This window comes from Aythya fuligula, chromosome 9 (assembly GCF_009819795.1).
Source record: "Aythya fuligula isolate bAytFul2 chromosome 9, bAytFul2.pri, whole genome shotgun sequence".
NCBI lineage: Eukaryota > Metazoa > Chordata > Aves > Anseriformes > Anatidae > Aythya > Aythya fuligula.
This window is the reverse complement of record NC_045567.1, coordinates 24,106,431-24,129,203: the sequence shown is the minus strand read 5'-3', so window position 1 is coordinate 24,129,203 and position 22,773 is coordinate 24,106,431. Positions and strand designations below refer to the sequence as shown.

Genomic DNA, 22,773 nt, shown 5'->3' with positions numbered 1-22,773 from the left:
CCAGATTAATGCAAATTTGTGTTGATGCAACGCTGTGAGTCAGGGGCAGGTTTCCTGGAGCACAGATAAGTTGGCTCCAGATCCGCATCTGTGTCGGAGAGCTGCAGCCAAGGCTCCGCACGGCTCCGGAAAGGTTCAAGAGGGGATGGGGTCAGCCCCTCCGGGCAGGGGGCTCCTTGGGGAGGTCTCTGCTGCTCCTTGGGGCTGCAGCAAACCCACTCTGCAATAAAAAGGCTTTATCCTTGCATCTCCAGTCACCCATCTGTGTATCACCAAGTACAGCGTGGGTTTTTGTTTGTTTGTTTTTAGTCTTGAAGGCTATTTCTAGTTATTCTCTGTGAGATAAAAGGACCTTTAAGCGTGTAGGCTAATGCTGGCACAAAAGGTAGGCATTCCAGGCACATTTTGTACTTTGAATGAAGCCATACGCGTGATTATGAGCTGTGGAAGGTATTCACCAGTTCCTGTTCCCCCCCGGGGTAGAAGCTGGGAGAAGCAGCAGGAGTGGCTGCGCAGAAAGCACGGAGGAGAGCGCGCCTGGGGCTCTGCACCGCCGTGCTTCCAGCATCACGTCACGGCTGGATTCTGCTGAGCCGAACATTTCATTGCTGTGAGCAGGCCTCTGCTCCTGCACCGCCACCGACCCCTTCCACGGCTTCTGGCTTCGGGGGAAAACTTTGATGGTCGTGGAGCTGTGAGAGGCAAAGCGAAGCCAGCCAGGGCTCCGCTCGCTGCGTTGTTTCGGAGGGTGAGCGAAATGGAGCAGGACGCTGGCCTGACAAAATGCGGACGCTGCGGGGAGCCAGCCAGTGCTGCTCCAGGGTTGTGTTTGGGAAAATCCTAAAAATGCCTCCTGCCACCCCCAGTGCTCTGCTGCAACACCCAGCTGAGGAGGTCTGGGGGGAAAATAGCTGCCGGGATGGGGCATCGGAACCGCTGCCGGAGGCGCTGGTTTACCACTGCTGAAACTTCTGTGCGAACCGGGCAGGTTTTGAATAAAAAAGCCTGATTTTGTTGGAAAGCATGGAAATAAAAAGGCTGTGGGAGCAGGTCGGCATTTCCTAACAGATCAGCCCAGGCTGTTTGCTAAGGGAAGAAAGAAGGTGCGGCAAGGATGCCCGAACCTTGCTTGTGGCATATTCTTCCCCAATGAAGCTGATTCATATTTGGAGATGATTTGACTGCAGGCAGATAGTTTGGAACATAATGTATTATGCAGATCTCTACCTAATTTACTTGTCAAATTAGATCATTAAAATGCTTCGAGCACTCACGGCTTGGTTTAATTCTGCAGCGTTTTTAAGGCAAACTTAGAGCCTTTCCTCACCCAAATCTCGGCCCCGTCTTCTGCCACCCTGCTGCTCCCGGAGCAGGCCTGGAGGAGGGACACCGACACGGCGAGGGCTGGGGGCTCTCGGAAAGGGGTTTCAAGCCGAGGCTGCAGGAGGTGGTGGCTTCACCCGAGGCTTTCCTGTGACATGGTAATTGAGCTGCATTTTTGTGGCTCCGTGACTCTGACACCACAGCTCTGCACAGACATCAAATTGCACCTTGTAGGAACCGGGGCAGCTGCCTCGGGAGGTCCCACAAGGAGCAGAGGTGGAGTTTTTGAGATTCGTAACGAGGGAAAACACTAATTGTGAACATTTTGGGCTGATTCTCCTAAAAAGTGTCTTCCAGCCTGGCGTGTCCCTACCTCCCCGCAGATCTTCAGCGTTGACTCCGTCCAAATTGTCAGACGAACGCTGCCTGGAGCGCGGTGCCGAGCCAGGCGATGGGTGTCCTTGTTGCATAAGGCAGAGCTTTGGCCAGAGGAGATTTCAGCAAGAGTGGAGAGGGGCGGGGTGTGGAGGCCACACTCTGTAATTGAGGATCAAAGGTAATTGTCTCTGCTGCTCCATGTGTGGGGCAGCCGCTCAGCTGCAGGAGGCAGGAGCGTCGGGAAGCAGCTCGCATCCAAACGTTTTGGCAGCAGGGAGAGGTGAAGGGGTAAGTCCTAATTTTGCAGAATCTGCGCCCTTTTTTTGTAAGAAAAGCCTTTCCTTAAGGTAGGTTGGTGATGCATTTCTTTGGTAAGAGGCTTAAGTGTAATTTGGTGGAGCAAAAACTGCCTGTAATGCGTAAAAGTGTGGCTGACAGAATAAGGATATTACTAAAAGTAGTTAATAACAATTCTTAACTACTGAAGCATTACCTAGTTTATCTCACCTGTGGGGAAGAAATGCAGAGACTATGGGAGTAAAATGGAAAAAAAAAAGGCAAAGCTTCTCTAAAAACTTTAGAAGTGGCTTATGTTGGGATAAAATCTCTATCTGGATCTATGAAATTTGATCTAATTTCTGTGGGATGAGATTTTTTCCGCTCTCATGACACCACCAGAAGTTCTAACTTCCCAATTTAAAAGTGGGGAATTGCAGCTTTTGTTTTGTCTCCTCTTATTGAGTGAGGTGAAGCACCAGTAACCGACCTAGTCCCGATTTCCTTTCACTTCCCCAGGTCTGTATTCCTCTCATAGCTACTGGATGTATCACTGAATAACGATTAGCATCAGTCTGAACACAAAGCTTTACAATAAACGTCTATGTTCTTATTCTTGTACCAGCCTCTGCTGCAGCAGGAGCTGCACGGTCCGTGCCCAGCTTGGTGCTGTAGTCCTGTAGGTGCAGCACTCTGCACACTTCCAGTTTGTCCTCTGGTGACAGCCGCAGAGTTAGACCTAAAATTCCAGCTGCAGTGGCAGAAACCAGACCTCCACCAAGCTCCCCCTCAGAATCCATGACTGGTGAAGAGAAAGGGATGAGCGTTTTGTGAATTAAGCTGCTTCAACAGTCTGAAATAATCCAGCTCAAGGCAAAGTTATGAAAGTAGCTTGGTTTGGAGAACGAACCCGTAGCAATTATTGGGTAACCAGTTTCTGGGAAGCTGTCTGCGGAGTCTCCTTGGTGCAGCTCCCATTGTGCAGTGGTCTGCATGGGACTTAGAAGTGAAGGCAGAAAGGGCAAAAGAAATGCAAAGGGAGCTTTTTATGGGACAGGGTAAAAGAATGGCTCACTGCAGGCTGTCTCTATCTGGTGTCATCTTTTGTGCTTTAAGGTGCTTTGTGGTCTTGGGATTTCAGCTCTCTTGGGTTTTAAATTATCATTTACCAAACCTGGTCAGTCTGAACAAACCGAATAGGATGGAGGTGCAGCCTATAGGACAGACTTTTTTTCTTCATTTTAAAGATATATAAAAATATATTATATACATATACATTTTTGACATATTTTATTCATATATAAATATATACAAAGTTTTTTTTTTCTTCTTTTTTTTTCCCCCCTTTTTAAAGGTTTTTATTCTACTAACTCTCCTTTATTGCCATAGAGAAGCCTTCCAGCAGCTGCGCAAAGGCGAAGATGGATTTTAAGAGCATGAAGTACTATCTGTACTGGCTGTACTGCCAGTTCGAGCTCATCACCTGCAGCTACCTCATGGAGCCCTGGGAAAAGCTGCTCTTCTACACTTTTAACATCACCATGCTGGTGATGATCTCGTACACTGCTTACCTCTTTATCCCCGTCCACGTTAGCACGGCTTTCCAATTCTTCTTGCACTTGCTTGGAAACCAACACGAGAACGCTGTTTCTATCGTGAAGTAACACTGCCAACCTGACGCTTGCTTCTGGATCCAAGAAGTGTTTTTTTTTTTTTTAACACTCTGTTTCTGTTTAGAAAGACAGGTTCAGGGCGTGTGCAAACACTGTTTTACTCCGCAGTATTTCTTAGTTTTCTTCTGTGTTCTGGGACTCTGTGACAACAAGTTATTTTGCCAAGACTGTTTCAACCAGTCCTTGATTTTATGATTTGACTGACTGCTTTTTAAAGAGCTTTCAGTTTTAAAGACTGTCTGCAGTTATGGAGCTGGGTTTGGTACAGAAACGGCTGTGCTGCATATATTGTTATTCCAGGGAGAGCTGCTTGGATATGGAGTTTTCACCTTCAGAAATCACACGACATGTATTTGGTCTGGTCCACCACAGCTTTCCTGATAGGAAAGATGTATACATGAAAGATTCTGTATGACATTTTACAACCATAAGCTGCTTCCATGTAACTAGTCTTGGTATGTATATATACATGTGATGATCTTAGTATTTATTCCGTTTGCCTCAATTATTTAGCGGTGAATTATTTGACTGGTTCGTTACCATTATGTAAACAACACAGCTGGTTTATTGAAAATGAAGGGGGTTAATTCCATACAAATTTAAAATAAAATTTTGATCTTCTTGGACTTAAAAAATTGTTTTACTTTTAGAAGTCTGATAAAGCACGTGTTTCATATGCGAAATACTAAACTACACGGTCAGTTGCGGTGGGGATGTTTTACACTCTTCCTGTTGAATAGTGCCTGGAACACGAGCTCCTGAGAGTTCAGGTTTTGTAAGTAAAATACCGGGCATCCTACAGTCGGCCCCTTTCAAGTCCATGCCTTCGTCTTTGAAGCACGATGTGCCTGTGCTGCCAGCTTGTTAGGGGGGACATAGGAGCTGGTTGGGGTGGGGCACCACCGCAATGAAATCGGGAACCAGATCAGTGCTCTGCATCAGCCCCACAGAACAGGCAGAGCACACACAGGGTGACAAAAATCCAGCTCTGCTCCCACCCGCACTGAAGTGAGTTCCCCTCCAACTTCTGAGCTCAGCGCTGCTCCTTGAATATCCTCTCCTTCAGGAGAGCAGGATGCTCCCAGGAAGTGGCAATCAAATTACTCAGGAACCGAGATTTGGTCACAGACTGTGACAAAACAAACTAAAACACTCATCACATTACTTGTCATTTCAACACCAGGTACAGTTACTTTCCCAATTTATAATTAGGGGAAAATGAGGGAGGATATGAAAACAGCTTATTTGTGAAAGCAAAGGAGTTTAAACTTACAACACTTTTGACAGGACGTAGGCAATCCCAGCTACGTTTGTTTAAACAACAAGCCTATTTAACGCTTCCTGCTGATAATCCCATTTTAAGTTTTATTAAAGTAATAGAATGGCTAAAGTGATAGATTTCTTGCATTTTCTCCTAAGAGCTCTCATGCACAGGACGTGTAGTGCCTTTAGCGAGGTTCAGGAACAGAAGGGAACGCAGTGTTTCAGTCGCATCAATTATCAAACCATTTGTCAAGACGACCCTTTGGTTTCAAAACGGTCAGCCCCTAACGTAAGCACGTAAATGCCTAAATTACAGCACAACTACACACACAGCCGAAGTATTTGTTGACATGAAGGAACCTGGCATCAGGCTGAAGAGCCAGGAGTTGTGCTGGGCGTGTTTGTGAGTTTTGTTTATTGCCGCCCTTTCCCTGTCCTCCCAGCGCAAACCCACTGGCTGTTTGCTGTGGCTGCCGAACCTCCCGCTGCCTCTTTTGCAACAGCTGGCACAGGACGGGCTGTGGAGCTGCCCTGGTTGCAGGCTGCAACCCTACCTCGGGGCTGGCTCCTGGCTGGCTGCGAGTGACAGCTCAGCTGTTTGCTCCGTCCAGTGACAGCAACAACCCCGAGGGCTCGGATGTGTGAGCTGGAGAGGGCAGAAGGCCCCCAAAACCAGAAAAGGAAACAAAGAAAAGAATACTCAATAATTTCACTCATTCAGATCTTTTCCTGGCATGTCACTATGGCTCCTAACTACAGGATAGGATTTAAATATTATTTTCAAACTCTGCTTTGCAATCTGTTTCAAAACAGCACGAACACAAATGCCAACCTGCTGGGGCACGCTGCCCCTGGGAGCCGTGCTCTGAGCAGCAGCCCGAGGTGCTGCACTGACAGCGTAAGGCCACGGCTCCACATTTGCTAGTGCCAAAGCCAGGCACGCTTAGCTGGCCGTGCAGATTTGATCCGGACCAGGCACTGGCATCTTTGGGTGTGTTAGAACAGCCACAGCACCCCATACATCATTTATCCTGGCTCTGCACACGCACAAGCTGCATGAGTGGGAGGTTGTTGTTGAGGCGCGGGGCTGGCTGGTTAATCTCCTACACATCAATGTCACAGCAGTTGCGTGCTTAACGAGAAAATATCCAATCCTTCACGTCACTGCGTGCCACGCGAGAGAGAGGCACTCATTTCACACGCCTTTTTCCCAGTGTCACTGGGGGTTGAGCTGTTGGGTGTGTGCACACGGGAGAAGATCGGGGTGTTTGCAGATGCTGCTTGCAGGTTTTTATTAAGCAGCAGATGCAAGAGTGAGAGGCGCTCGTTGCTTTCTCCCAGGGCTGCTAACCACAGCGTGCACTTGTATGTACTACGTGTACTTGCTGAGTGACTTTCTGACAAAAAAAGGAATTAATTTTTGTATTCGCAAATGTGGGCTTCAAACAAACAAGCAGCATTAATTTAAGTTCATTTACCCAATACGGTGTTCTAATGTCCTTTCCATTCCCATCTTTGTGAATAGTTCAGACCTAGAAAGAAACATGGGCACGACATGAAGCACTGTTCACGTCAGTGCTTAACCAACTTTTTAAAAGGACTCTTACATTTAAATCATACAACTTAACAACACTGGTTCAGCAAGAGTTGAAGCTAAAGAACGAAATAATAAATAACTGCTAAAGTAAAACAGCTCAGGCTGTTCACTGTGAACTGTTTGGTCGTTACAACTAGGATGTTATAGTAGATGCGCAGCTTCCTCATTATGAAGGTTTATTACTGTAGGACTTTTACAACTCATCTCATAAAGCTGTAATCCCTATTTTATAGACACAAATAGTTTAAAATTCCTACAGGCAATGAAGATAATGATTTTGTTTTGCACAGAACATTATCTCCTCTGCTACTGATTGCTTCTAACAATTTTTGAGGCCTGAGATAAGTTGGGGACCCTTGTTAACTTTTATTGGTTTTGCTACTCTGACATCCACATTTTATCTATGCTGCTACTCACATCTGGCTGCAATTTGAGTTATCTTCGCTGCCTGCTATCTGACTTGAAAATCCTGTTTCCAAGATGAACTTGTCAGCGCTTCCTGGCCTCTGCATCCCGCAGAACATATTCCATCTTGCACGTGTGTGTTTAGAACAACATTGGGTTTACAGACAACCTGCTTCCTTTTCCAAAGCCGACCTGAAATTGGTCACTCCTGCCTGGCTGAAGCCTTCTGCCTAATTTTTCTGCTCAGCTCAAAGTACTTTGTGCAACAGCCTCATAGTAGTCGTCCTGGATGAGGTCTCCGATATACGAGTATCTACACAGAGACTTTTCCAGGTATTTCCCTAAGTGACACACAACTTGAAATTGGGAAAGTTGTCCTGATATTGTGTCTCCAAGGAGGCCAGGGCTCTGCCTCCATTCCTCTCTGTGTCTAGTGCTGTCTAAACCAAAGTGTTTGAACATCTCTGCTCCTTGGTGGATTCAAGACTCCTAAAGGACCTAATTCTGGATTGTTTTGAATACAATATTCATATTATAAGAAAAAAAAATCTAAAACAAACCTAGTGCTTCAAACAATGTCTTTGAGGGCTTTCTCTTCTGCTGCATTCATGCTGGCTTAAATATGACAAGCTGCCTTACATGAGCACAACTTATTTTCAGGAGAGGTATGGGTTAAAAGTTGCAGCCCTTTATATCTCAGGTCCACCCAATAAAAAGGTATGAATTAACATTAATAATGAAGGTGTTAACCACCATCATTACAGCCTATGTAACATGAAGGCACATCATGCTAAGCGGTATACAAACAACCTGCCAAATAATTTACAGCTTAACTAGTTTCCTTCTCTTATAAAATTTGTCACTAAACACTGGTTAGTTTTGGTCTTTCACGTCCTTCCAATCCTTAGCACAGCTAAAGCATCTTAGTCAACATAAGAAGTTGTCACACGTAATTGTTTCATCTTATAAAGCTGAATATTCAAATTATGCAGACACCTTTCTTGATTAAGCTGTGTTTTTCACCATGGAACTGAGATCCTGCCAAGTTTTAAACCTCATCTCTTCTTCCTGCTTTAACCAGGTTCCCATCCTAAGCTTATGATGAAGGTGAAATACAGAAAACTTAAAAACAGGTAAATTCTGAAAGTAATAATATTCTTTGCTACATAATTATGTTTTGGAATGAGCTACAGCAAACACTGCCAAAAGAGCTCTGAAAGCAACACGAACCTCACCCATGTTGAGAGCTATTCTGGCAGCACGCAGCTCAAGTCAGCAGCTGTGGTGAAGTGCAGGGAGGGGAATCTGCCAGCAGGAGAGGTTACCAGCAGCAAGTCCTTAACATCAAGACCAAAGCCTTGTCTTATTTTCCCTGAAGGTACAACATTTGCATTTAAAACAACCTAACAGAAACTACATCAGCATTGACAAGAACGGAACCCAGTTTTCCTGACTTTATAGCCACCTTTTCCTTCCAGCAGCTGAAACTACTGCCCTTCAGGCCATTAACGTGAAGGAACAGTGACATCAGGTGGACTGTCACATTAATCACAAGAACATCGCAGCTTTTCTACAACTTCTACAGAAATGTGTGAACCTTCTGTGACGCGCTGACAGGCGTGAGCTCAGTAACTTGTGAGATACCTCAGCTTTTCTGTAGACTGTCCATGCAGCGCTTCAGCTCTCTCAGGGCTGGATTAGTGCCAGACTTCCTGGAAAAAGGTAAATTTCACCTTAAAGCCAGAAATAGAGACAGCTTTCATTCCGCCCCTTAAGCAGGTGCACTATTATTGCATGCGTGTTGATAGGATCTGCATGCCTGGAACAACAGCCTCTGGTAGCTCCTCATTACAAAATTCTGAGCAACAGCTCTCATGACAATGGATTTGTTTTTTGGTAGAACTTGACATTTCATTTAAATGATCTAGAATTGTAGTTAATACATCAGGTACTCACAGAAACATGTTCACTAAGGGAACTGAACCCCCCCAAAGTAATTTACTGTTAAACAAAATTAAGATTCAGCTCTAAAACCCCCAGGTTTAGGTGTAGTTTTTCATTTTCCCTGTCTCCCTCCCTCCCATCGTTAATTCAGCAGGGGGAGGAAACATGAAACTCCCTTAGCGTAAGGAACTATTCCTTCCCACCATTTCTAAGCAGGGGAAGTTAGGGCTAAGGGCCTGTATGGAGCCTTATTTGGTTTCTCACTGAGAAATAATTAATTCTGAAACAACACATTCGCTGTTTTGAAGGACAAAACTCTTCTGTGCTGAAACAGAACCTATTCAGCTGGCTAGGCTTTTTTTTTTTTTTTTAAATACAACTTTAGAAAGTACTTGCTCTTCGGATTACTACTAGCTTACCACAAGTAGCAAGTGTTTTGAAGTGTGACAAGCGTACTTCAGACTTCACCACCATATAATTATTTCAGCTCTAAACAACCCTTTTATACCTGCATTGCTATGCATAAATCTGTACTGTATTAAACAAGGTGCTTTCCCTTTAAACCCTGGCTTAATCCACAGGTAGGGATTTTTAGGAGATGCATGGTAACTTCACAACAGAGAAAAGGCTGCTGTTAAGTACCTTTTGTCAAATTACTTATCCGGTGTCACTGAGAAGATCTTGGCACACGTTTCATTTGCTGGTGCACCACCCGAGCCTCTTCTGGCTCCCAACTGTTGAAATGTTAAAGGGACGCTGTAAACTTGAGAACCTAAAATTAGAATTAACTTGGGTTTCAAGTACACACACAGCTTACCCGCTCACTGGGAGCTGTTACTACGCGTCACTAGCTAGCAAACAAACGCACAAAAGCCAAGCAATAGACTGAGATTTATGACTTGTTTGTTTTGCATCCCCAGTACGGCATCTTACCATACAAGTCTCTTGCTGAAAGATGCCTGAAAACCGAGACTGGTAACAGATCATGGGGGTAAAAAGAAGAGGGACATCTCCAGCAACAAACAGGCTGACAGACAAGACAGCGTTACATCTGAAATTACTGAGGGCTACTATGAAGGAAAACACTAGAGAGGAAGGAGAAGGGTTGATCAAAACAGCGCAGTTTAAAACAAACTTTTATTACAACTCCCTCTCCATCTGCCAAGAAGAGGAAGCTTCCTACCACAGCATGTGAGAGAAAGGATTGATCGTTTTTATCTGTCAGAAAAATCACAACCTCTCATCCAGACACCGAACACACTGACTACAAGCTGCAAATTGAAGTTCTTCCATTTCCACATATTTGGCCCAGGGGTCACTGGAATTGCGATTATCTACATTTCCCCAGCAACGCTGCTGGCAGGTGTAGCTACAAGCACCATCTGTATAATAAAACATTGTTATTGTAGTGATAATTCAGGTTAGCGATGCAGCTGCATTCTCATTTTTAAAGGAAAAAAAAACCAAACATGTCATGCCTTTCCTTATACTGAACTGAATTACTGTCATGAGATAAACTGTACCTTTGCTTTTCAGCGACTGAATGGATTTTTCTCAATTGCTTTTCTATGTAGTAGAAAACAAAACAAAACAGACAGTTCCTGGGAGAGAAAGCAGGAGATCTTAGTTACACAAACGCACAGTAAAAGATGGCAATTCTAAGGAATGCCTGAGCTGCTAACAATGCCTACATCAAAACTGTCTTTCCAAATTTCCATTTTCCCCTTTACAAATGGATGATTACAAGATTGTGAAACATAATCAAAAAAAAAGTATGAAGAACTGATGACTAAACATACCTCCACCTTTTACAAAAAAAAAAATACCTTTGCCTTCTCTGGCACGCTGCTCCTGCAGAAAACTAAAACCAGAACAATCGGCATGTCATGTCCTAGTACCCTGCTTGTGCTCTCTTTGGGTTTACAGTAGAGATAAACTTAACAGTTATATAAATAATGATAGAACAAAGAAGTCTGTATAGTCTTTTAATAGTTGTTAATGGGTGTTACTAATTAAAAACTGCTTTTAATCCACTGATACAGGCATGGAATACAGTACAATAAAATATTCATTACCATTTAACAGAAGACACATTTTTTTCTGATTCTGGGCTGCAACTTCAAACAATTTAAAAGAACTGTTTTTGTGTACACAACGTGTGTATTTGGAGCCTTCTTATCAAAGGATCCAAAGACACATTCTTGAACTTTCCCCAAATATTACATGGAATAATCTAGCATTGTCATAAAAGGCTTCAACCCATTGTGCCAAAAAGATTAAGACATGACAAAATCCTTTTCAGGTGAAGAAAAGGAAGCAATTTATAAAGGATAAAAGTCTAGCAAACTAGAATAAAATCTCTCCCTCTGGATATTCTTCCTTGATAAGTGTCTTCCACTTAAGACAAGGGCTATTTCCAGTGGATAAACCTGCAGTTAGTGAACTGGTCTTTATCCTGCAGAAGCTGCAGGAGAAAGTGCTCAAGAGGTGCAAAGAACTTGTGGAGCTGATGCTGCAATGCTTGCACAGGAACTTAACTGCAACTGCTGATCCTCAAGAGAATTTATATATAAAGTGTTCGTTCAGCAACATGATTTAGGGGTTCGCTGATAGAGATCACGTTACTTTTCACACCCACGTGATCACAGTTCATAATGTTTGCTTATTTACTTTCTCCTCTCCAAGGGAGTATTAATTGCATTGATTAATGCATCGTTCTTATTCTGTCATCATATTCGCTCCCTCCCCACCAGTGGCATCCTGGGAGATATGCAGATCCTCCAGCATTTCAGCCAGGCTGATCCGTGGAGCACCATCGTCATCTGTGTCGCTCTCCACTGGAATGTCTGCATCTACAAGAGCAATTAAAAAGACAACAACACAAGAACAGCTAAGCAATAAAAAACACCACCACCAACAAAAAAATACAAACAAACCAAAAGCAACTAAACAACCCCAAAGAAGTAAAAACAAACAAACAAGCAAACAACTCCCTCCTAAAACCCAGGAACTCCAAAGGCTAATAATGCTTGCCTTCTTGGAAGATGCCAAGTTATTTATCAAATCTTTCATCCTGCACAGGTTTTGGGTGTGGAAGAAAACAGGCTTTTACCTCCATATGAAGGGCAAGAAAACACTGTATGCATCACGCAGTGCATGGGAAATACCACACGCTATCACCACATTACTGCATTTCTCTAAGAATGAGCAGTTCAAAGATCCAAAGGCAAAACTTCAACAAAAATCTCTTCGCTCAAATGGTAATGATGAAGTTACATGCAATTAAACAGTTAAAAAAGCCTTACTTCTGTAAATGTTGACATTTTTCCTTATGGTTTCATCTTCTTCAAGATCTTCAAGGAAGTCTTGGTATTGTCTGTAAAAGATGCTTCATATATTTACTAAACTTTTCCTTTGCGTTTACACAAGTTTATAAAACAATCAAAGAAACAAAGCCTCAAGGAATGACTGCAGCCTGCAGTTCTTTAGACATGCCTTCTGATTGCATTCCAACATTTCCAACTCATTATTTCTGCTTTTTCTCCAAATTTTTAACTCTTATCAACACCTAATTACCTCATTTTTTCTACTCGGTTGGACATTATTTAATAACTCCTTTTGCTCTTTCAGCTATGCCATGGAACAAACCAGCCACAAAGATGTTTTCATAGCCAAACAGACAGCAGCCATAACGCTTCACAGTGCTTCATAAAGCAGACACAATGCTTCTAATCGTTTGTCTCATGGTTTTTCTTGAAATAACATAGTTTTTTAATATTTTGCAACAGTAAACCTGAAAGACTTGCAGGGTTATCTTTAAGATTCAGGATTTAGTTTGTGCCTTGCCCCCTACCACTGGCCTCAGTATCCATCTTCCCTGAAAACATAGAAATCACAACAGAACACTTTAAAAGCATAAGGTGCATATGCTTGAAGCACTTCCTGCTCTAGGAAAAGGGGAAAAATGCAGAGATACTCCTCAAAGAACACTGAGATCAACCTGTGCTGTGAGCCATCATCGTGCTCATCTAGAACCAGCAGCATTTGCTTGTGCCCCCCTAGCAGTCAGTACGGCATTACATTGCAGGGGGTTATCTTCAGCAGGAAGTGGTAACTGTTACTTCTAGACTTGGCACAGTATCCTAGGTAGAAAGGACTGAAAAGCTTCATGGCAGACAACAAACCTTTCATCATCTGTATCCATGCCTTCTTTGTCCCTTTCCAGCTCTTTCAGTTTCCAGTTTCTGCGATGCTGGCGTTTGGCGCGGTCATAGCTCTTCTTTATTAATACCTACACAGAAAACCAACAAATATTTACACACATGCACCTTAAACAGAACTGACGGCCCACTTTAACAAACCAAAACACCACCTGAGTCTACATTTGAGCAACCGTAAAATCAGCTGAATGAATGTTAGACTCGTTCTTACCAACAAACACAAGGCAGCATAAGAGATCTGTACTTTTGCCCTGAACACCCCACAACAGCCAGTCTGGCACTCTAAAACTTTGTATAGAATTTGTATAGTATTTTTCAATTCAATCCAAAGTATTTGGAAACCTTTGTGTCCGAAGAGGCACAGATTGGAGATATAATACAGTTTTCACCACACAGTGCATGGTAATTTGAACAGCAACAAGTAAGGTAAGTTAAACTACATTATTTAAACACCACTTAAAAAAGCATGTACTCAAAATCAAACTTTTTTCTAATTTCAATGTTAACATCTCCTTCCTTCAACACCAGGGAACGTGTGTGTTCATTACAAAACTATTATATGTGCCTTAATACCCCTAAGTAACGCAAAGAACTTTATACAGAGAAAGAAGATGTTCTTACCACGTCGGGAATACTGTGTGGGTTCATCTTATTCACAAACTCATCATTCAAGTTACAGTTGGCCAAGTCGAATCTAAAATTAGAACAGGTAGTTAGTTCATCCTTTAATGTGAATGTACAAGATTGTACTCAAGGTATCATATGCTTGTATTAACAAGCTAATTTAAGGCTTGTGTTAAACACCATAGAGCCTAAGTTATACAAGTTACAGCTCTGAAGAAAGATAAATGTTGCCAAATTAGAGAGCAAGGAAAAAATCCACATCAATATACAGCTGATGAAACTGAGTAACTCTTACAAGCTGCTGTTCCCCAATTCAGTAGCACATTGCACTCAGCAGCCTCCTGAACCAGCGTAACAATATCCCTGAGCTTCTGCTGGCTTCAGTCATGTTTAAGCATCCCTGTCCAGGCCTAATCTTACAAACATCTCCCATTTGTCACTGCTGTACACAATACTCACTATCAAGCAAAAAGGCCATACGCCTTCCCTTCCTTGGGCCTTGCCCAGCATTTTGAATATCCCTCTCATCTGTGTCTGAACAGTTCTTATCTGCACTTTAGAAGTCAACGCTGTAGCTCTCATACTACTAACACTCCTTTTCCTGGCATTATTTCTGCTAGAAAAGTTTTATTGTATTAGAATCATCTCTTCATGGCCACAATGAAAGATTCTACCCCTTTTGCTGATTTCACCTAGAAAACCAACAACTTTCTTGATAATATATAAGCAAGAATCCAGGCCAGCAGTATGAACCGAAACAACCATTCCTGCTTCCCAGCAACCAAATAAGAGTTAGGTCATCAGGCGCCAGTATTTTTTCCTGTGCTTGCTCTTGAGAGATTCAAAACTTCCCTTCCACAACAGCAGACAAAAGTCTTTAAAGCCTTTCATACTTCCTATGTAAATTCATCATCAGAATTCCTACTGCAAGGCTCAAATGCTAACTCCTATGGCACAGCTCATTCAAATAAAACCAAGAAACAGAACAGACCCCAAGACAAGGTCTCCAGGATTTAGAATGTGTCCCAAGTGAGTAGAGCAGAAATACTGATGATCTGTATCCAACTCCGAGGTTTTCTGTACCCAGGCTTCAGCCAGCGTGTGCTTGAGGAATGAAAAATAAACTCTTGTAATAAATGCAGCTTAGCTTTCGGTACCGTTGAAATATTTGTACTGCTACATTGCTGGTTTAAATTACAATTGTAATTAAGCTTGTACTTCTACAACAGGCATCCAACAAATTGCTCCCTACTCTTAATTTCTCATCTTTACAAAGCTTAGGAAATGGGCATGGCAATCACTTTTTGCGGGAACTCAATTATTTCTTTTTTTTTTTAAAACACACTTACTAACTTTCTATTACATATAGCTTTTGCCTGAGGAAAAAAAAAACAAAAAAAAACACAAAACACAAACATTTGGCACCAGTCCATTGATTCTGATTAAAAAGCAATGCTTCTACACTTCAACAACCAAAGAAATCAGTAATTGAAGAGCTGAAAAGCTGACAATACTTTCAATGATGATAACAGAATGTAGAGTTTAAACTGTTTGATACAAAATTCTAAAAGTGGGACTCAAGGAACATCCAACTCATCACAATTTCCAAAACAAAACACTGTCCACAACTGCCTGAGAGGAGCTTTTGCAAGTGGCAAGACAGAAGGACATACATCTGGCTTTTTAACATAGAATGATGCAAAACTGATGTTCAGTGAAGGAGGGGATGGAGAGGAGAGGAAGGCCTAACACATGAAATTAAACACAGAGGAACGAACTCTTACTTTGTTTGATCTTGCCCCTGCACCTGCACCTTTCTTCCTTTCTTGAACTCTATTGATATCCATAACAATAAATTCCTCTAGCTGTTTTGGGTGGAACAAGCTATTGAAAGGGTAGCGCCAGTAGGTATTTCCATCAATTTCAGCAACTGGAAAACAAACCAAAAAACAGGATGGCAATCACAAGGGAGAGAGAGCTCGCATCGGAGAAATTAAAAGAAAGCATTCACCAAAATGTAGGCAACTGCAATGCATTCTGTTCAAGTTTTTTTTTTTTTTTTTTTTTTTTTTAAATGGTAACAAACTATTTGGGACAAGACACAGACTGCAAACTCTCACTATGAGAGCAGTTGATGATCTGTGACAGCCAAATCACGTATCACCTGCCTGAAACACAGATGATTTTTATTCACAAAAATAATTTCTCTAGTAAGGGACGTAGCCTTATTAGAGGTATTTTTCTTTATATAGGATACATGCACACACTACTACAAGCATGTATACTCAGACTCATGCACCCCTACTATATAAAGCATCCAAATACACATGCACACAGTGCAGTCTGTATAACTAGCTGGACAGTCCAGCTCAGCAGCAAAATCTAATCACAGCATCTGCTTCTGTGGCACCCAGACAGCTAGAACTGAAATTACAGTGGGGGAAAAAAGAAAAAAAGGAGGTCTTCTAATTTTAGAAGCACACCTCTCACAAATCTAAGTGCTTAGAGCACCAGAGCACCCATGAACCTAGTACTGACCCTCCACATTTTGCCTAGAATACTTGGGAAATGAAGCTTAGGGAAGAGCTATGTGTCAGTTTGCTGTTAAATTTCCAATTCTGTGAGTGCACAGATGCATTTACAACACGAAGGTGTAAAAATACAAGATTTCATGAAACCAAAAATAGATTGTGCCAACAACAGAAAAAAATCACACGCTGCATAGCACAGAAAAAAAAAAAGAGAACTTACTCTGCAGAGTGCTCGGATCAATGAGGTGGACAGTACTCGTTACTCTAATGCACACGCAGATCTGGCTCATATTACCGAGACTCTGTGCCAGTTTTGGTGACAGACATACAACATTGTCCTGCACACAAACAGAAAATAGTTTACACTCACATTTCCTTAATTTTTAAGCAAGTCTTTGGAGAAGGCCGAAACAGAGATTTTTAAACTTGAGATTTTCAATTCTCCACCCAACATCCCCCAACAACTTCAAGATACCTGCTACCTGTGCTTGATGCTTGGTGTGTGTAGACCCTCCCCATTCCCCTACACACACAATAAATCTTGCCTCCCTTAGCAAAACCAAACTCTACCCACTTCATACAATACCCTCTGGAGATGAAGCAGAAAGAAGCTACCTTGCATATTGGAACAATTTCCACAGAGAAAGTGCTTTTGTAATTGTAGACATTACTATGAACATCATGTGAGGTCAAACGTTGGGATGACTTAGATCTACAAAACACAAAAACAGAGCTTTCATGCGGCAAGAACGACATTACTTGAGACATAAAATAATCACTACAACGGACAGCAACAAAAGCATATGCTATCAACAACCAATACACTAAGACAGTGGAAAGATGCACAAAGGTTAGCTTCACAATGGCTAAATGGAAGACACAGGACTTCTGTAGAAAGGGTTTTGCCTGTTTTAGCCAGAATACAGCTTCATTACACTTCCATGATTCTTTAAAAATAAAGGAAACAGACAATTCTAAGAAGCTTCTGGGTACTCAATGCAATAAATGTAAGCGATGTACCTAGATGGAACTGTACACTGAAGGAAGTCTACCATCTTCTGGGCCTGTTGCTTTGAAGAATAATAAAAATCCAGGCCATCTGAAAGGAAAAGAAAACCTTGATGAGCACACCTACTTCACGTATTACATTTACCCTGAAGATTAACAAGCCACCCCGCTTACCATGGATTTCTTTGATGCGAAGTGTATTTTGATGAAGCTTGTGTTTTAAAATCAGCTGCTCCAAATAGAAGAAAGTCTTTTTGTGCAGAGTCTAAAACAAGGACAAGACAAATCTATCAAAGTTGTTTAAGAACCACCTAGTGCAAATGCAGTATCTCTGGAGAATAAACATTTATGTGAAAAGAAAAGGAAGAGTCCAAAGGCTACCCTAAATAATCAAAATGACTTCAGAGATGTGCTCTATTTATAAAAAATTCTTTAAAGCTTCTGTTTCTTATTTTTGTATAACTGATTGCTAAAGATAACGTTTTCTTTAAAGATTTAAATATTTATAAACAATCTGTCCCATTGTTTCTAACACTGCCTTAAAATACAGAAGGATATTTAAAAATTCACATAGGATCTGCCTGCAAGCCATCACATAAAAGCGAATATGCAAATAATACTAGAAAACAGAAAAGGCTTTTTTAAACTAAGACCAGTAGGGGAAAAAAACACCAATCACTAAATCTATTACTGTGGCAGCGGGCAAGTGTAAGCACATCTTTTCCTGAGAAAATCATCCAAAGATTTCTCCATGTTACTGTTTTGCCATCAACAAATGAAAATTAGTTTGCCTCTACCTTTTGCCTCACTTGAACTACAGCTTTCCAGAAATCCTTAGCTTCAATTCGATGACAGTCTTCACACATTTGGGGCTGAACCGTATATTCCACCACAAATACTTGTTGAAGAACCGCTCCATTTATCACCTGCAAAACAAAAGTGTAGATTTTCTCGTCGGTCCTGTCAAGAGACTAGAGTACTAGTTTACCACAACATTCTGAAGCAACTTTCATATTATACTAGAACTGCATGACCAACAGCTATACTTATGTAAGAAATGTCAGCAATGTTTTCTCAACTTTACAGGGACAGCAGGTATCTTCTTCAAATTGTGATGAACAGCACTTTAATGACAAATTTTAGGCATAACAAAGTCAACATTTTTTCAACAGAAGGCATTAAACACATGTTAGATTTTACCAGCGAACAGATAAACTAAAAAGCAGTACCATCAATAAAAACTATACTGTTTGCCATTCAAGCTTTAAAAAAGCTACATGCAGATTGCTCTACTTTTGTTACCTCTTTCTGAACAGTCACTTTCAGCTTCAGTCTCTTAGAATGTGGTTCAGTCCAAATAAAGCCTGCATCAATCAGCCGGACCTGCCAGTGGGAATGAACAAGGACTCAGTGTTAAAAACAAGCAGCTCTAACTACCAAAATACACAGGCTTATGGTATAATTTGTTGTTCCTTAGTTAACTGAGAAAATGAATAACCTTATTATAAAAAGCATACGCTGGCATACCAAACCCAATTAATAATGCTAAATAAATAATTAATGATGTAAAATTAAAGTACACTAAAATACACTAGTTTCTTTCAGTTAATTATGTTTAATTCAGTTAACGCTCATCTCTCATCTATATGACAGCAACAGTGCAGGTCACTGCATGCTGTTAGGCCACAGAACTGTACTGCAGTAGCCTCCTCAGTTTGCTTCGAAGTTCTTTCTTACAGCCTGTCCTTACATTCCAGAATTCCAGTACCGAGTTCTGAGATCAGATCGTCGTTACTTGTGCTCACTATAAAGCAGTTAATAAACTCTACACAAATACTAATGACTGCTCTGGGGGAATTGACACTTGTATGAGTCAGCTAGACTTCACTTCACATAGTGCTAACAGACATGCTGTGAAATACTCACACAGTTGGCTGCCCACCTTGTTAAGTGAAGCTTTGATTTTTTTAAGACACAGGGCAAGAAGCTCTCTTGATTCTAAGGCACACTGAATCCAAGTTCCTGGAGGCTGAAGATATCTATAATAAAGAAAACATGCTACAATATATAATGTTACTTCAAACAATTAAATCACTCAAAAGATGCGCAATTATTTACCAAGCTCTCAATTGCAGTATCAGCTATGCAACTACAGCTTTTGCTTACACAAAAGAGTAAGATTTATGCATTCCACAAGCATGCAAACTTTTACTGCCATCATTATTAATTTGTATACTTTTTGCTCTGAGCCCCTAACTTCATACGATTATTCTTAAATCACATATTAAAGACTTCCATGAAGACGATTTAACCAGCCTAGAAAAGAAAGCTAACCCTGCAGCTGCACTACCATCTCCAAACCGGTGCAACCGACCCACAGATCCCCTCCAAGCTGTACCAGAGTTGATGAAAACACACCACAGAGGGTGACAGCCCCCGGAGCAGGGAGACCACTGCTCCCCTGCTGGTTTGCTTTGCCCCTGAGGCAGGTCCCCGGGGGTGCCACCTCCGGAGGTCGGGGTGCAGGTGCCCACCTTTCGCACTGCTTGCAGAAGCTGAGGGTGAGCTGCTTGGGGATGCCCTCGGTGATGTCCACGCGTGCTCGCAGGCAGCCCACGCACATGTTGGCCGGGTTGGGCGGGATGGGCACACCGCAATGGCAGCACAAGCTTCGACATGAGAAGGAAAAAAGTCAGCCACACACTGAACCCCAACGCACACCGAAGGTACGCGCAGGTATTTTTTTTGTTTTCCCCTCAAATAAAAACGTTGTCCCAGGAGCCCGCCCATGCCCCTCCCGCCCCCCGCTTACATGTTGCCCTGGCTGTGGGCCGCCGGCCCCACCATGTACTCCATGGCGCCGCCTCAGCGCCCAGCACACGCGGCCCGGAGCCGGCTCGGAGCGGAGGAGGCGGGGACGGCTTCCGGGGGATGGCGGAAGGGGAGGAGAGCGGCGAGAGGGCGGCCGGCGGGGCCGCCACCACGAGATGGCGGCAGCGTCCTCCTGCCCGCCCCGGAGCCCCCACCACAAGATGGCGGCAGCGCCCTCCTGCCCCGCGGCCCCCACCGCAAGATGGCGGCAGCGCCCCCTGCCCCGGGCTGCTCCCCTCATAGAAGTCGGGGCACCGGGCCTGGGGCACGGTCCGGCCCCTAACGCATTGTGCTTTGTAAATAAATAAATAAAGAAAGAAGTCAGAGAAATAGCCACTGCTGTGTTTTTGAGAGGGAAGCTTAAGAAGAAGATTGCATTTACGCTGTTTACACTATATTTTATGGTCCAAGAAAATTAAAGATTTTGGCGTTTCCCATTGATTATTGTTTTTTTTTTTCTTGGCTCAAGTTTGGAAATTGGGTGAGGTGTGAGCAAGGGCAGCAGCAGTCACTGCCAGGGTCAGAGGGGACCCTGGGCAGAGGGCACCGAAGCCCCTTCATGGGCCTGGGGTTCCTTCAAGCATCCCATGTCTCGGTTTAGGACTAGTGCAGCCACATAAAACGCTGCTATAGGTTTTGTTCTGAAAAAAACCCACACCACCACCAACTTGAGTTATCAAAACAGTAAATGTTGGAATACAGAGAAGGGAGATATACTGGCACGGCTTCATTGGAAAGACATTAGCTGAGAGTGAGGAGCCTTCCCTGATGGGGATTTCCACACACGTCTCCATTGCTCCCTCGTGTGGGATGCAGGGGAGCTCTCTGGAGGCCTTTCTACTTCACTCAGCTCAGAAAGACGAAAATAGAGAGCTGCTACTCTCTGGTTTTCAGATAAATGCATTTTATACTTGCTGGCATATGTATGCCACTTGCAAATAACAGTTTAATTAAGTGATTTTTTTTCGAGCAGACAAATTGTTTTTGTCTAGTCAGAACGGAAAATTCCACCTTCAGGAGTGGCACAAAAATAACATTGTGGTTTCTCCTGGCTAAACTATTGAATCAACATTTCGTTTCCTACTTTTTGTCTTTTGCTGTTTTGTGTCAGTGGTACATTTTAATCATTTCTAAAGGAAAAAGTTAATAAATAAATAATTCTGAAATATATTGTGCAGCAACTCTTCATTTTGCCTTTATTTTTGGGTAGTAGTACATCAGCTTGCCTTTGGCATACATTTAAGCTTCCTTTTTCTGTATCTTTTCTGCCTTCAACACTGGCAACTGTTATTGTAAATGCTAGACATTCTGATATTTCTATTTTACTCTTCAAAATTCAAAGTAAAAAACTTCTGGATGCTACCAGTTAGATTTTGGAAAGCAAATCAAACTCCCTGAAATACATGATCAAAGCAGTTTGTACAGACTGTTTGGGTTAGATTCCATTCATGGTTTGCAATAAACAACTATTCCTGTTGGATAGGAGTTCCTTACTGAATTATCAAAATGTTAACGCATGTTTGCAGGTTGGCATTTATTTTCTGTATATTTTCACTCACAATGGAGAAAAGTAGAGCAGAATTGCATGAACACATTGTGTGAAGTCTATTTAATACAGCAATATCCTCATGGAAAGGAAGAGTTGCTTTGGTTGTTTTAAAGTTGCTTTGGGGACTAAAAATCACAGGCTGTCAAGCTGTCTGACTTTTTTTTTTTTTCTTTTTTTTTCCTATACTTTTGCACATCTTCCGTTGATGGGCTTGTTGTGTTCTACAGACTGTTACTTTTGCTTTTCTGAAGCTAAGTTTCTTTGCAGGCCTCTCTGGAGACTTACTACAAACCAGTTTATATTAAAAAAAAAAAAAAAAAAAAGTGTTTCACTGAACTGAAGTTTTATTTCTATGCCCTTCAGAACCCCTGCTGTACAGGGGGTGTTGTATAGTTTTTCCTTTCAACCCCTGATGGATCTCTTGATCTGTGATTTCTTTGATTTATGAAAAAACACATCTGTAGTAAATTACAGGCTTTCACTTGGCGAGTCTCATGTTGCGAGAGGGGTAGGACAAAGCCTGTCCTTTATGGGAACTGCATCTTCTGTGAAGTCACCAGGAAGAGAATTTGATCCAAACAATGCTCCAACTATTTTCATTGCAGATTTATTTTCAGCTGTGGTTTTCTCCACTTTATTTCAGCCCTGATATATTAAACTCTGCCTAAGCCTAATGCACAGCCACCACCTACTGTCAGTTGAAATCAGAACTGTGTTCTTTGTAGTCACTAAGGTATTGCCTCTGTAATCTCATGCTGCTCTATGGCTACCACACATTCAAGTAAAATTCATATGTTTTAAACTGTCAAAGTGTTGTTGTAGTCTTCTGAAAGATTTTACATCTTTATATGCAATAAACAAGATAAAAAGAAGACTTTAAAATTCCCTGAGAATTTTGACTATGTAGGGCTGGGGCTTAGATCTTATTATATGAGCAGAAAGCTGCCTAAATCAGCGGCAATGCAATGTAGACTGAAAGATTTCACCATCTCTTTGTAATGAGGATTCAGTATTCAAAGAAATGCCAGCATTACTGTAGCTGGGGAGTTGAATGATGTTTCATTTAAATCAGTGCATTTTTAGGAATGGGTCTATGTAGGCTGCCAATAGC

General features: G+C 42.2%; 2 protein-coding genes across 2 annotated transcripts; one reads left to right on the top strand and one right to left on the bottom strand.

The window, feature by feature from the left end:
- The first annotated feature begins 3,398 nt into the window (after nt 1–3,398).
- On the top strand, nt 3,399–3,641 carry LOC116492307 (serine palmitoyltransferase small subunit B-like). Its single transcript, XM_032192875.1, has one exon. The coding sequence runs from the start codon at nt 3,399–3,401 to the stop codon at nt 3,639–3,641; it is 243 nt and encodes an 80-aa protein (XP_032048766.1).
- Nucleotides 3,642–10,831: 7,190 nt separating this feature from the next.
- NMD3 (NMD3 ribosome export adaptor) lies at nt 10,832–20,139 on the bottom strand. The gene is made up of 15 exons (XM_032193586.1): nt 20,055–20,139; nt 19,777–19,911; nt 19,185–19,281; nt 18,545–18,625; nt 18,040–18,168; nt 17,417–17,507; nt 17,255–17,333; nt 16,850–16,946; nt 16,455–16,572; nt 15,488–15,633; nt 14,695–14,807; nt 13,701–13,773; nt 13,044–13,150; nt 12,165–12,235; nt 10,832–11,711 (listed from the first exon to the last, which is right to left on the bottom strand). The coding sequence occupies exons 1-15, from the start codon at nt 20,096–20,098 to the stop codon at nt 11,578–11,580; spliced, it is 1,515 nt and encodes a 504-aa protein (XP_032049477.1). The 5' UTR covers nt 20,099–20,139; the 3' UTR covers nt 10,832–11,577.
- Nucleotides 20,140–22,773: the final 2,634 nt, after the last annotated feature.

Excerpts from the sequence above, each read along its gene's own strand:
- LOC116492307 (XM_032192875.1), top strand. The coding sequence starts at position 3,399 with ATGGATTTTAAGAGCATGAAGTACTATCTGTACTGGCTGTACTGCCAG.
- NMD3 (XM_032193586.1), bottom strand. The coding sequence starts at position 20,098 with ATGGAGTACATGGTGGGGCCGGCGGCCCACAGCCAGGGCAACAT. Across the intron at positions 19,912-20,054 it reads GCCCACAGCCAGGGCAACAT|CTTGTGCTGCCATTGCGGTG; the intron begins GTAAGCGGGGGG and ends CTCATGTCGAAG. Across the intron at positions 17,508-18,039 it reads TAGTTCAAGTGAGGCAAAAG|ACTCTGCACAAAAAGACTTT; the intron begins GTAGAGGCAAAC and ends TCCTTGTTTTAG.